At 43.2% G+C, this 13,386-nt stretch overlaps 1 protein-coding gene across 1 annotated transcript in view; it reads right to left on the bottom strand.

Moving 5' to 3' along the window:
• CNNM2 (cyclin and CBS domain divalent metal cation transport mediator 2) overlaps positions 1–13,386 on the bottom strand; it is a 117,638-nt gene that overhangs the window by 8,887 nt on the left and 95,365 nt on the right. The window contains exons 3-7 of the mRNA XM_059851894.1: positions 12,765–12,902; positions 10,482–10,651; positions 7,543–7,636; positions 5,091–5,156; positions 1,267–1,451 (exon numbers count right to left, since the gene is read on the bottom strand). Of these exons, the coding sequence (XP_059707877.1) occupies positions 1,267–1,451; positions 5,091–5,156; positions 7,543–7,636; positions 10,482–10,651; positions 12,765–12,902 (653 nt within the window). The remainder of the gene's footprint in view (positions 1–1,266; positions 1,452–5,090; positions 5,157–7,542; positions 7,637–10,481; positions 10,652–12,764; positions 12,903–13,386) is intronic.

Here is a 13,386-nt window from a genome sequence, read left to right as displayed (position 1 = left end):
GGTCACAACTCGAAAAGCAAAATTCAAACATGCATGAGCAGGTCACAACCCCAGTTTTACAAGGTAGTAATTGAATGAATGACCATGTGGCACAGTGAAAACACTAATGTTGAGTACTCTGACCTATGTGTAAAGCAGAGTGATGCAAGAAGAGGTGTGCAAGTCTGTCTGCAGAGATACCAGGACAGTTTAACATTCATTAGCCTCGGTATGAACTCAGTGAGATTTGGAAGGACTTCCCATAAACCATCTTAGGGTGAGCAGCTGCTCTGTACAGCAGATTAGCCATTGAAATCTGTAGTGAGAATCAACTGCCCAGTGATAAACATCTATTGATGTAACCCTTGAAGGATTGAACCACTGACCAGTGTGCTTGCATCTCAAAGTTTTGACAGCAAGGCTTTACTCTCCTTTTAAAATCTGGCTACAGAATACTCAGTTTAGCATTCTGGTAAGTTTACCCTATTCCACATTCTTAACATTGAATTAACTAACAGAAGTTAAGTTCACAAATGGCTTGAGTTGCATACAAACAAACTGTGAACATGCACTTAATTTAAGAAAAGCATCAATGTCAACTTCTGGCCATGGGACTTCAGCTTCCCTGGACTCCCAGCTGGCCTGGAATTGCTGCCAGCATTAGCTGTTCCTCTGCTCAGCTAGATCTCCTCTCCCACAGGACTCGCACACATTTCAGCGTGGGATGCTCCATGCTGGGGGACAGAGCTGTATTTCATGCAGCAACTCACTGGTAGTATGAGACATGAGCCTAATACATGTGAAGTTAAGATAAAGAGAAATGTCCAAGACTTCTCCAAGCAGAAGAAGGATGGCAAGTCGGAAAGTAAGATCAAGAACCCCAAACTGAAACCAAAATCAGAAGTGAATAAAAACTGCAATCAACAGTAAATGTCTCATCCTTTAGAAAAGGACAGTCTGATAACGAAGGGTCTCCATTTCAGATGGGTCCAAAAGCTGCACGAGGATAGGTTTGACTAAAAGGAGAGAGGTTATTTTTATAATATTTCCTCAAAGAACCTGAAATCCAGAAAATTATGTGACCAGCCTACTTACAAGTCCAAATGAGAAGAACAGTGAAGACAAATCAGTGGACAGCAGATATTGGAAAAAAAAGTAACTTTAAACAGCTGCTTTCACAATGCTATTTACTCACAGAAGAATTTAGAGGGAATTCCCTTCCCCAGGCTCTCCATCCTACCAGCCAAGCCCGACTTTCCAGTGGGGTCTTTCTAGTTTTTTTCCTACCTTGACAAACTGAATGTCTGTGAGGGCTTTCACTGAGTAGTCTGGAACATACACTTGGAGGAAGGAGGCGTTCAGCTGGTTGTTGCTGCTCCCTAACGTCGGGGTCACGGCATCGATGCGATCGCTCCGGTTTAAAGAGTCTGAGTGATTCAAGCCACAGGGCCGAGGTGGAGACTTGTTTTCAGCTAAGAAACAGGCAAGAGCAAGAGATTTCTTAAATCAAGTAGAAAACTTTTAAAGTCACCAGCTTCAAAGGGACATAATAAATTGTGATGTAGCATAAATAAATTGCAAATGCTTAATCCATTCATAAGTAGATATGTGGCTAAACAACCAAATTACCCTGGAAAATGGTACATTTTCAGTCCAGAGCTGGTAGGCAGCATTACTGAGTATGCCCTAAACAAACCTGTAGTTGTTTATACTGCAACAGACATGCCCTGAGAACGCAGGGCTTCAGCTGATGAGCAGAAACTACCACGGAAGGTAACTTCCCAAGGCTCCCTTACAGGAGCTCTTGATAGTCAGACCATGCTTAATGTCTCAGTTTTCTTAATCATTGTTACTTTTATCCACAGTCAGTCCCAGCTGAACCTTACCCCCTTTTATTTCTTCTGAAACCTACATATGCCTTGATCTCTCAGCTAGAGCAGACATTTTCAGTAGGAGTAACAGAGTCCTCAGTGGACCAGAGTGCAGTGCACATGACAATTACTTCAGTATTTCCTCTCAGTGCTTGAAGTGGCAAAACCTCAGTGAAGGAAAGCAAACTCCATGCCAGCCGGTGACACAGACAAAATAGTCCATGCTACGGAGAAAAATCTGTGTCCAGGAAAGGAGAACACTACAGACATCATTTTCCACCACGGGCCTTCAAGTCCCGCAGGGTTTCACTTGAAGACCTTGCAACTGTCCCCTGTGAGCGTGACTGGACATGGTCTATCCAAAGCAAATGTGCTTTTGGGACACCACAGACCTTCTGCATCCATGGCATCCACCCACACAGTGACCCAGAAGATAGAAGGACTCTCTGTCCTAAGAGAGACTCCCTCCTGCAGAAGGGCTGCTCCCTGGGCACACGCACAGTACATGCTGATTAAAGAACTATCTTTGGGACCAGAGAATTTTTGAATCTTAATGCACTTAAAACTCATTCAGCCAGCCCAAACTCAAACTTGATGTAAACTATTCTACTCACTACATGATCCCCATTCTCAAGCTGAAAGATCATTTTCATATAATCTTAGGATACAAAGTCTCTTTGAGCAAATCAACAAAAATATCCTTAAAAAGCTTTTCAAATTCTTTTTTGAAGACTTTTCTAGATATTATGTTATTTCTTAAAAAAAAAATCTAAAAACCTCCCTTAAATTTAACCCTACCTCTGCCACCTAATCACTAGAAATATAATATCTCCTTGTACAAATGACACAGCCTGTTCCACATCTCTGAATCCAGCCTTTCCTATACGTAACACTTTGGAATGCAGAATTGCCCTGATTCTTATTCCCACTCAAAATCCTTCTGATGTTGTCTTTCTTGGCCATTTTAAAAAGAGTCACAAAAAAATACAGGTTCTGACAGCTTGATAATTTCCCCACCATTTCTGCACTATGGAATTAGTGCAGGTCCCTATGGCAACACCAAGTGCAGGCTTAGGGGGAAGCACTCAGAGCCTTACAAGGTTTTCCTCTGTGCCAACTTGCCAGCTTGAAAGCCACAGCAGGCTGCAATAACTGCTGCCAGGAGCCAAAACTCTACCTGCACACAGGGCTTGATGCTGAAATTCCCACTGCAGAACAAGGAACTGGGAAGGCTGGATGAATTTGTCCTCCTTCCCACAGGTACACACAAAATTTGGCTGTGTGTGACAAGAACAGCATCGCTGCTGCTTGGGATAAAGGCTTCCATCTGGAGCAACTTTACACTAGTGTGACTTGCATCTGCCTTTTCTTTCCACCAGGGATCTTATAGTACATTACTAATAAACAAACTATATAGAGCAACACAGCAAAGCATTATAAGAAAAAAAAAAAAATAAGGGAGAGGTGAGACAAAAGGATAGAACAAAAAGGTATGGTTTCTAAAAATGTGAGGGAAACAACACGATTTCTGGATTGCATTCAGTTCAGGGAGAGAGAAGAGAAGATAATGAAGAGGAAAGGGTACAGAAAGAACAGATGACAAATACCAGGCAGGTCCATGTTAGAGCTTCTCTACTCAGGCTTTCCCACACTCCTCACCTTTCTATACAGAGGATAAAGAGCACAAGCCACAAGATGGACATCAGTACAAGTCTATTATGAATTTGTGTTTAAACAACAGGATTATTTTCATAAGCACCCCACAAAAGGTCTGAGTTTCATCAAAACTGGTACCACATTGCCACAGTGACCAGGCTTGCACTATCAATTCCTTACAAAGGAGATTCTTCACACTATTATTTTCCCTTGTTTATTTTTTGTAACTTTTTTATTTAACTGGGGGAAAAGCTATGAAAGTATGCATGGCATTTATACTGGAAACAACCTGGGCAAAGTACATATTTATTTGTAGAATGGAAAGGAAAAATAAAAGTAAAAAAAGAAGACTTGGCAAAACAAAAGAACCAAGTGAAGAAAGATAATCAAAGTTGCCAAGTCTAAAGGAGAGCCATCAGGTACTTCCATCAAAGAAAGATTAAATTTCTCCCCCTTCTTTGGTGTTTTGCAGCAGGAAACTAACAGGGCAGGGGAAAAAATCCTCTGCAAGGAAACAACCTGTAGTTTGTTCAGAATGTGCATGAAGATAATTTAGGGACCAACAATGAAATACATTTTCTAAAGTTAAAGAAAGAGGGTGAAAAGCAGGAAGCAGATGGTGAAAGTGTATAAAATGCAAGATATGTATTAATGTTTAAGAGATGTTTCACTTAAATATGCATATCATTATCTTATTTGCTTTTAGTTCTGGGGAAAGATTGAAAAAAAAAAAGGAAAAAACTTTAAAAGGAAGACATATGCTCACTGTGGCTCAAACTATTTTAGGATTCTGCTTTCCTACAGACTTTCTTGATGGGTTTCCATTTTTCCCAACCATTCCATGCAAACAGTGTCTGCTAAGCTCAGTTCTTGATGCTTCTCAATTTACAATTTCTCAACCACATCTCAGAGCTCTTTTTGGCCCTGTTTGTTCTCTTGCTGGTCTCTGCTCTCCAAAGCAATTTCTGTGCCAGTCAGCTTGGTGATACAGCAAGGAAAGCACAACAGGAACCAGAAAGTCCTCCCACAACCTTCATGTGCATTCCACTGCAAATCCATCCACTCGGCAGATCACTGTGCTGGTCCCTGGCATTAACCACCCTGAGAGAAAGCTCAAAGCTTTCCAGGAATTGAAATGGCCAGACTGTACACAAACCATAGAATTTTCCCATATGAGAATATAAAATACTTTCATTAAATATGTTTTCCTTTTATGGCAGTTTAGCAGCATTCATTCTCCCCTATCAAATGCATTCTCTTTGGAATTTTTTATGCCTCAGCTTGGGGGAGAATACATTCTTCTAAAAAATCTCCCCTCCTAATTTTCCACCAGCATCCATACGAGAAAAAAGAACAAGCACACATTACCAAGCACATTTTCTTAAAAGTGTTTTTAGTGCTTCCCATTTTGATGATTGATCAGTCCCCATAAACAAAAGTTCAGGATACCTACCTGTGAGGCACAACTCTGTGCTGGACTTCTCCCTAATGAGCAAAGGGGTCAGACAAATACAGACTGCAGCTGACTTTTTATGGCATCAGGGCAGTCACAAGAATGGTGAAAATAGAAGCATGCAGATTTACCTGGAGAACCTGCTGCTAACAACTCTGTTCTGCTGACAACAAAGGTACGAGACAGGGACAAGGGAACTAGAAGAGGGAGAGAAAAAGGATGAGATCACGGCCAGAAAGGCAGCAGCTATCCACACTCGACAGGGGAAGGAGCCAGCTGACAAACTGACGAACTAAAACCAGAAGTGCAAATCAACTGTGAAAAAGCAAAGGGTTAAAACAAAAGCAAAACCAAAAAACGCAATCAAATTTAGAAATGAACTAAAAAACAAGACCAAGGAATTCGAGTGAAGTGAATAATTTTCACTTGCTGTTTTAAATGACTATCCAGCAGCAAACAGTCCATCAAGGTACGCTCATGTTTTGAAATAGTTCAAAAGGAGCAGTGGTGCCCACTCCAGCCCGGAGGGTAAGGATTAAAATAAACCAGAAAACATTCAGGGGTGCTCTTCCTTATGGGAGCAAAATAACAAAAATAAAGCCAAAAGATCCTTCATAGTTCTTCAAGTTTCCAGTAGAATATAACGTAAGGCTGTGATTCTCCAAGTTCATCCCTGTTGGGATGGGTACTGTACTGCTCACCATTACTGCAAATCCCTCCCCAGCTGCAGTTAAAGAAAAAAAGCTTCACTCTTTTCTTAGTTTTTTTGTTTGTTTATTTTCTGTGGTTTTGTTTGTGGGGTTATTTTGGTTTTTTGTTGTTTGGTTTTAGTGTTTTACTCCACTGTTAGTGGATTAATCTTCCAGGTGAGGAGAGCAAGTATGTGTAATTTATTTAGGGCCTACAGATGAGAAGGAGTTTTCTTTCCTTCCACACTAACTTATACTTTCCCTGAACTTTCCTGTCTACACAGAGCAACAGGAACTTATTTTTATGAGCTGATCTCAACAGAAATCTCAGGATGCCACAAGACATCACATAACAAATTCCCTGAACCCGGAGGTAAATGCAACAAAATGAGGGATTTGTTAGAGGTTAAAAAAAAAAGAACAAAACAAACCAGTTGAAGGTAATTTCAAGATTGGCCAAGATTACTTTACAATAGTGCATATTCCTAAGTACCACACGGAGAAATTAAAGATGGATTACAGGGGATATAAAGAGGACACCATTTGACCTGATAGAACTTGGGGCAACTAGAATGGTTGTGGGGGGGGCTAGGAACAGGAAAAAAAAAACCAACCCAAAACCCAACACATGAAAACATTCAAACTGAACAACACTGGCAAAACAGAGATGCCACAGGTGATTTCCAAGTGTAAGCCTGGTAGACATGACCATGCCTGGCCCATATTGCAAAAGCTGAGGGTATGATGCAGTTGTACATGTTTCACAATTCCTCATGAAAATGGCTGCTATTACTGAGATAAAATCCAACCAGTGCTCTGCATGCTTTAAAATCTCTCAAATCTCAAAAAGTATAAGCTACTGACTAAATTGAAGAGCACATAATTAAGGAATTAGTTTTGTCTGTAAAAGTGAACTCACAGAGGTCCAGAGAACTGCTGCTGGTTGTAGAGTCTAACAAGGTTACACTCATAACTCACAAAACCATCTCCATTCCAACAGAATTTGATAGTGTACATACACACAGGTACACACATGTAAAGGAGCACTCCTGAGTGTACAATTAAAACAAGCTGCCTCTCAAGTGGAATGTAAACCCTGCTGTGACAGGACACAATTTCAGCATGAGAAACATCTCTCTCTGGAGCTGAACAAGTGACTCTGTGTCAGCAGAAGGCCAACACCAGCTCCAGTGCCCCAGCTCACCCAGCAGGGCTGTACATTTCCAGCTGAGGGCAAGACCTACATGGTGACACTGCTAGCAATCAAATACATCAGCAAATGCTGAAATGTAGCTGAAATAATTGGTGAATTACATGAGAATTCCCTGGCCTGTGCCAGTGACATGGTGGCTCGTGTGGCTACCACTTGTGCGCTGGGAGGTGGCTCACACTCACCCTCAGACACCCCCTTTTCCCCCTCACTGATTTCTCAGGTACATTTCCACACAAGCTGACAGGAGCAATTGCTTTTCTGGCATTGCTCCATCCTTTCTCTGCAGACACCTTTAGGCACAAGACTGGTAAACAGAACCCATTTCTATCCCCAAGCTAACCGGGCGGCTGCTCCTCACACCACTAGATGTCCCTCTGCCACTAATTATTTATTCCCAGTAATTCACTCCCTGTTACCCTGGCACAAGCAAAACTGCAAAGCTTTCCACAGTACCAGCACATCCCTTGCTAAAGTCAACACTCACATCCTCTGGGAGCTGGCAAACCCAAGCCGATGAGTCCTGGAGTCAATGCCAGCGTCACCACCAGCCAGTCCCCCCAGGGACCCTGAGGCAGGCTGTGTTGGCAAGGAGGTGCCAACCCCATCAGCCCCACAGACACAGCAGGGCAGGGCAGGGCAGGAGCTCAGACTGTTCCAGAAGCAGAAGATAAGAGGACATACCTGGTGATGCTGTGAGGGCCATCACCCCATAGTAGGAAAAAGCACCAGCTTCAAACTTCATCCCCTCTTTCCCAGCCTCCACTTCCACTTTCCCCTGTTAAGGAAAAGGAGAGAGAGCTGCAATTAAAAGGGACCATGGGTCTCAAGGCACAAGATCAGACCTGAGCCCTGAAAGATAGTGTTGCCTGACACCCCTAAGCAGTGTCATGGTCCCTGCAGTTTGTAACAGTGGACAGACCCCAAAGGGCAACAGGCATTTGTGCCCTGAGCTACCCTGCTCTTTGATGCCTTGTGGCCAGCAGAAGCCTCTGCAGAGGAGCAGGATGAGGATCACCACACAGCTTTGGTTGGTACTATTGCTCTGCTCCAAGTTATCAGGCTGCTTTCCTTTACTGCAAAGTGAAAAAATACTCCCCCAGTAGCACAACAAGCTTAAATGTAGCACAGTCATCTGGGATCTTGAAGCACCTAAACATTTTGGGGCATAGCTAACATCCACACAGAATTCCCACTAAGACAAACACAGGAAAGGAGATGGGAGATAATGTGTGAGGAGACTGGCTGCCTACACTGATGAGATTCCCACAGAAATAAGGCCATTATGCCTGAAGGAGTAGCATTGGAGCTACTTTGGCCTTCTCAATTTCTAGCAGTTCTACAGATCCCAGCACCCTTAAGATCCTGCCCTTTTGCAGGGTCTTGCCTCCAAAAGACCCTCAGTGCTTCCCAAGCTGTACAAAACTACACTACCATGCAAGTACACCTGTTTCTGATGTAGGCTCAACCAAATGTATAACATTATGTCCTACACAGGACTCCAGAACAGAACCCACCACATCAAACATAGCTGTACAACATCCCAGTCATTTTGGTATACAGCTAGCCAAAAATAATTGTCTTTTCAGTGGGGCCTGTTTTTCATGTTCACCCATCCTTACTGCACTGAGACTCACAGCACACCACTGCAGACAGAAGAGATCTCATCCAGCTTTCAGGCTGAACCATACAAAATTTGGAATTTCAGGCAAACAACATAATTACCTGCAATGCTTTTCCTCTGGCTAAGCTGGGAAGGAGAGACAGACTGTGCATCCCAGGCGTACTAAGAAGACTGAACATAATCTGAACACAACTGGGTGAAAATGAGGCCAAAAAGTAGAATTTATTTCTAAGTGTTTATTTCATTAAGGCCCTCTTAAAATAAATAATCATGCCTTTAAATTTACAGTACTGGACAAGGGCAGAGAAAGGTGATCATGATCTCAACCTGCATGAGCCTCAATACCAAGTCAGTTTATCTAACTGTCCCAGATGAGAAAAAACACAAAATCTGCCTAGCAGGAAAAGAGTGCCCTCACAAATCCACTTTCCTGCTATCACAAGCAACAGCTTCTTATAGATCCCTTTTAAAACCAATTTCACTCTATGAAACAAAAGTAGCTTATTTCTTCATTATAAGCCTTCCAAAAGGTACAATTTTGTCACCCAGGCAAAGACTGGGTACACACAAGAAGAATATACATTTAATAGTTTACTGGCATGCATTTACTGTGAAGGCATTCTTGGTCCCTCAGAGTGAGAGAATAAGTCCAAGCCATTTAAATAACAAAAGCAGAGCATTTACCCCCTCTTGATCCTGGCAGAACCAACCTTGTTGCCATTTTTGTAGTATGTATTTACTGCAATACTCACTTTTCTGAATGCATTATAGACCCGGCATGTTGTGTTTGCTAAATATTTATTGATTGCAAAATAGGACAGGAAGAACTGATTGTTCATTCCCATGTCCTCCATTTACATCTTTGCAGCATTACATCAGGAGGATTATCTCGCCTCTGGAATATTTCAGATTGTAACAATTCAGCATGTAAGCAAGAGCAGTTAAAGCGCTACCAGTGGCTCTTCAAACTCTTGAAAAAGAATTTTTTCAATATCAGAATTATGGTGCATCCACAATATAATAACCCAGCGCTCTCATAGCTGTTTATCACAGAATGTTTAAACTCATGCACTCCCCTTTTCTATTTTAAAGGCCATGTTAGGATTTCAAGCCCTGTGTTAAAGTTTCAGCTACAATGCCTGTGCTTTTACAACCAAAACTGATTTTCAGTTGTGCAGGACAGAGAAAAACCTTTCCAGCAAAATCTCTCTGAAAGGACTATCCCTGTTTAAATGGTGGTAGATAGAAACTAAATTTCTGTGTAAAGCTTCACCTAAGCCATTCAACCATTCCTGACTACTAACAAAACCTGGGAGATGCCAGCACTGGAAGCAATCCTGTACAGAACACACAGAAAACAGTCCTCCCACACCACCCAGGGCTCCAATCTAAAAGCTACACAAGCGCAGGGATCTCAGGACAGGATAAAGGCGTGGATGGGAGGGTTCCCAGGGTCTGCATTCTGCTGGGCTGTAGCTGGAGGTGACATCAGTTCAGACGGTGTAAGGCCCCCACTGAGACTTGTGCTTCTCACTACACCTCAGGTACAGACTTCAAAACTGCACAGAAAAATATCATTTCTCTAAACCATCAAACCCCCATGCCTCTTTTTGCAGAAGGAAAAGGCACAGCAGATAAAGTATGCTGGCAAAATTCCTATGACGTGGCATTTTCTGCACCATTATTTTCCAAGCAATGCCAATGGGGATCTCTTTGCACTGTCTACCCTTGGGATAGTGAAAGCATAAGTAACTTTGGGCAGATGACAAAGTGAGAAGTGCTTTCTATCCTTCACAACTGCTTTAACTGAGGGTGAAAGCAGCTGAGTGAGCTCTTCAAGGCTGGCAAGGTCATAAAGGAGGCAGGAGCAGTTCCCAGGAGCCATAGTTCCCCTCCCATGTTTGAAAGAAGACAAACTTTAACACCTGGAAGAGGTACAGAGGGGGATATATGAGGAGATAAAAGGTTTTGCACATATCTACACAACCACATGTCTGACCTGTAAAATGAGAACAAAGTAGTCGACGGGCTTGTTTCGCTGGTAGAGGTAGTGTTCTGGGGCTTTCTTGTTCTTCTCATCGTATTTCAGCTCCTGGATCACGTTGGGATGTTTTAGCAGCCTGAGAAGGATCTTCTCTGACATCTGGGATGGACCAAATGCTTCTACTTCTATAACACAAGATACAACTTGGCATTACACCTCATATGCCTGGCAAGAAGTTAGCAATACTCGTTAATAAGCATTTGCCTATGAAAGACACACAGATGCAGAGAGGTCCATTATGGAACTGCAGGCTTCCTGTCTTTTGAGACTGTTAGATTTGTAAAAGGGGGGGGGGGGGGAAACACAGTAACACCCCAACTTCCATTACTGAAGCATTTTTCAAAACAACCAAAAATCATGTCTTCATCTGAAAGGGAAAAGAAAAAGATGGTCTTCCCCTCTTGAGAGTTCTGAGTCACGGAGTTGTATAAATGGAAAAGCTTTTAAGTTGGGGCACAGAGAACCTCTGTATTTGTTTTTTCCTTCCCTAAAAGCTATTGAAGTCACTGCATTTTTATTGAAGTCATTGCACTTTATTAAAATAAAATTAATTAATTAATTACTGCTTGGGGCCTATAAAGTTGCTCTAGAGAGATGCTCTACACAAATAAGACACAACTGGGGCCGCCATGGGTTCATATGGGAAGAGTTACTCAAAGCGAGAAAGTACAGGTCAGTTCAAGCCATGTGGGATTAATGTCTGACACACAGAACACAATCCCTATCCACTTGATCTTCAGTGTTTCCAGCAGGAGCTGTTTGAAGCAGAAAAGCTCATCCTTGTGTGGGAGAGGTAAGCCAGGGATGACGAGAATTACACATGCAAATTGATCAACTTTCTCAACACCTCATTTCAGAACAGGACCATTGACAACCCATCATCTGCTAAAGATACTATTCTCAATTTAGAACAGAGAAACCAGAAGTGTAGCTTTCATCTTTTTTAGCAGCGCCTTCACCGACAGACCTGTATTTAAGCTACACAATCCTTTTATCCACAAAACAAGTAGAGAAGCAGCACTGTAAGACTATGTCTGTTGAGCAGGTGCTTATGGAACTCCACCGAGTCTTGTACACTACATGAACAACGCCTTGCTTGCTGTTAAATCCACTTCTTCGTGTTGAACTGCTTCCTTTCACCAAGGACACACTCATGTGCACATGAGCTGTAGGAGTCCGAGCCGTCTAAGGAATTACTGCCCCTCAGCTGAGATGTGATAACCGATCATGTACATATTTCTTTCAAGTCACAGAGGCAAAATAAAGCATGAAGACAGACTAGGAGCATCTAGGCAGGCAGTTACTGCATCTTAGAGGAGGGGAAGTACTAACTTCCAAGTGGAGCTGGCAAACTTCAGACAAAGCAACTTTATAATTTTCCACCCATGAATGTATGTTGAACATGGCAGCAAAGATGACCGTCTGAAAGGCCTGCATGTGGCACGTCTTTATATGTCAAAGAGAGACAGCACAAGCAATAGGAAGGCATTTTTCCACAAGCTCTCCTGTTTAAAGGCCTCATCTCTGAGGTGAAAGGACCAAGTTTACGACGAAAGGCAATACCAGCTGCAAGAAACCATTCAAGGCCCTGGTCTTTCTGCCAGACTGCCCACCCAAGGGCTAAAACATCAAGGTGTTCTGAGATGGAGACAACTGTCCTCTGAAACCTCTGAAGTCATCAACGGAGGTCACACAAGCCAGACAGAAATCCATTTTAAAGAGTACAGTTCAACCACCTGTGCAGTCTGCATTAAATGTGTCAGGAGAGTTTTTCACTTGGAGTCATAAAGTCTCATGGAACAGGTTTAGACCTTCCTGCAAAAAGTCCAGCATCTCTTTCTGGAGAAGGCGCCAGAGTGCAATTACAGCCAGCTGGCCAGTGGTATCGAGTCCTCTTTGCTTTGTTCCCTGAGCTCTTCCTAATGGGGTGTACTTGCTAGTCGTTAATCTGACGGACTCTAGACATGCAGTGCGGCACTTGGCATTCATCCTTACCTTTCAGACCAATTTAAAGTTACTGGTCCACCCCTGGCATATGTCTCAGAGGGTTCATGCCGACACTGAACACAGGAGAGGAGAGAATTTAAAAAGAAAAACACAACAGTGGCATTATTTGTCACCCCACAATCCAGCCTCCCTTCCCGCCTGTCCTGTCCCACCCACCTCACCGGCCTTTGCTGACAAACTGCCTCGAGGCTCTGGCACGATCGATCGCAGAAGGAGATAACCCGCACTTGCCTGTTGCCAGGAACCGGTGCATTGCCAGGAGGAGCTGCGGTGATATTTTAACCTTCATCTCGCTGTCTGTCTGCTTGAAGGCAGAGAAGTCCTGCTTCCTGTCCCGATGAGCTACTTTCTTTTTCGTCTTGTTATCAGCTGGGGAAGGGAGGGTGGGGGAAGAAAGGAAGGAAGCGATTTCTGTTAGAACGGGGTCCAACATGAACCGCGCCAGCTGTGGTCAGCCAGGGTGGCCATGCAGAGCACGAGGTGCAGGCAGAGCCCTCTGCAAAGCCCAGCTCACCATCACACGGCACAAAGCACAGACCATCAGGAGCTGTGCAGCCCTGGAGCCCTGTCCTGTACAGCCAGGCACCCCAGACTCTGTCACACCTCTGTCACCCTGGTCAGGGGAAAGTCTCTGCCTGCAAACACCTGACTGCAGAGCAGCTCTGCATGTTACACTTCTGGTGGGAATAAGTCCTGCTCAGTACTACTGAACATCAAAAGGTGTTGTTTGACAAGCATAGCTGGGATAGCTGTTTTTTACTTATACATTCCTTAGAAAATTCCCAGCACGTACACAGAGGAAATAGACAATAACTTATTTCTTTTGCTGTACCATTGGCTTCAGTGACTCTGC

This window comes from Haemorhous mexicanus, chromosome 7 (assembly GCF_027477595.1).
Source record: "Haemorhous mexicanus isolate bHaeMex1 chromosome 7, bHaeMex1.pri, whole genome shotgun sequence".
In the NCBI taxonomy this organism is placed as follows: Eukaryota; Metazoa; Chordata; class Aves; order Passeriformes; family Fringillidae; genus Haemorhous; species Haemorhous mexicanus.
This window is presented reverse-complemented; position numbering and strand designations above follow the sequence as displayed.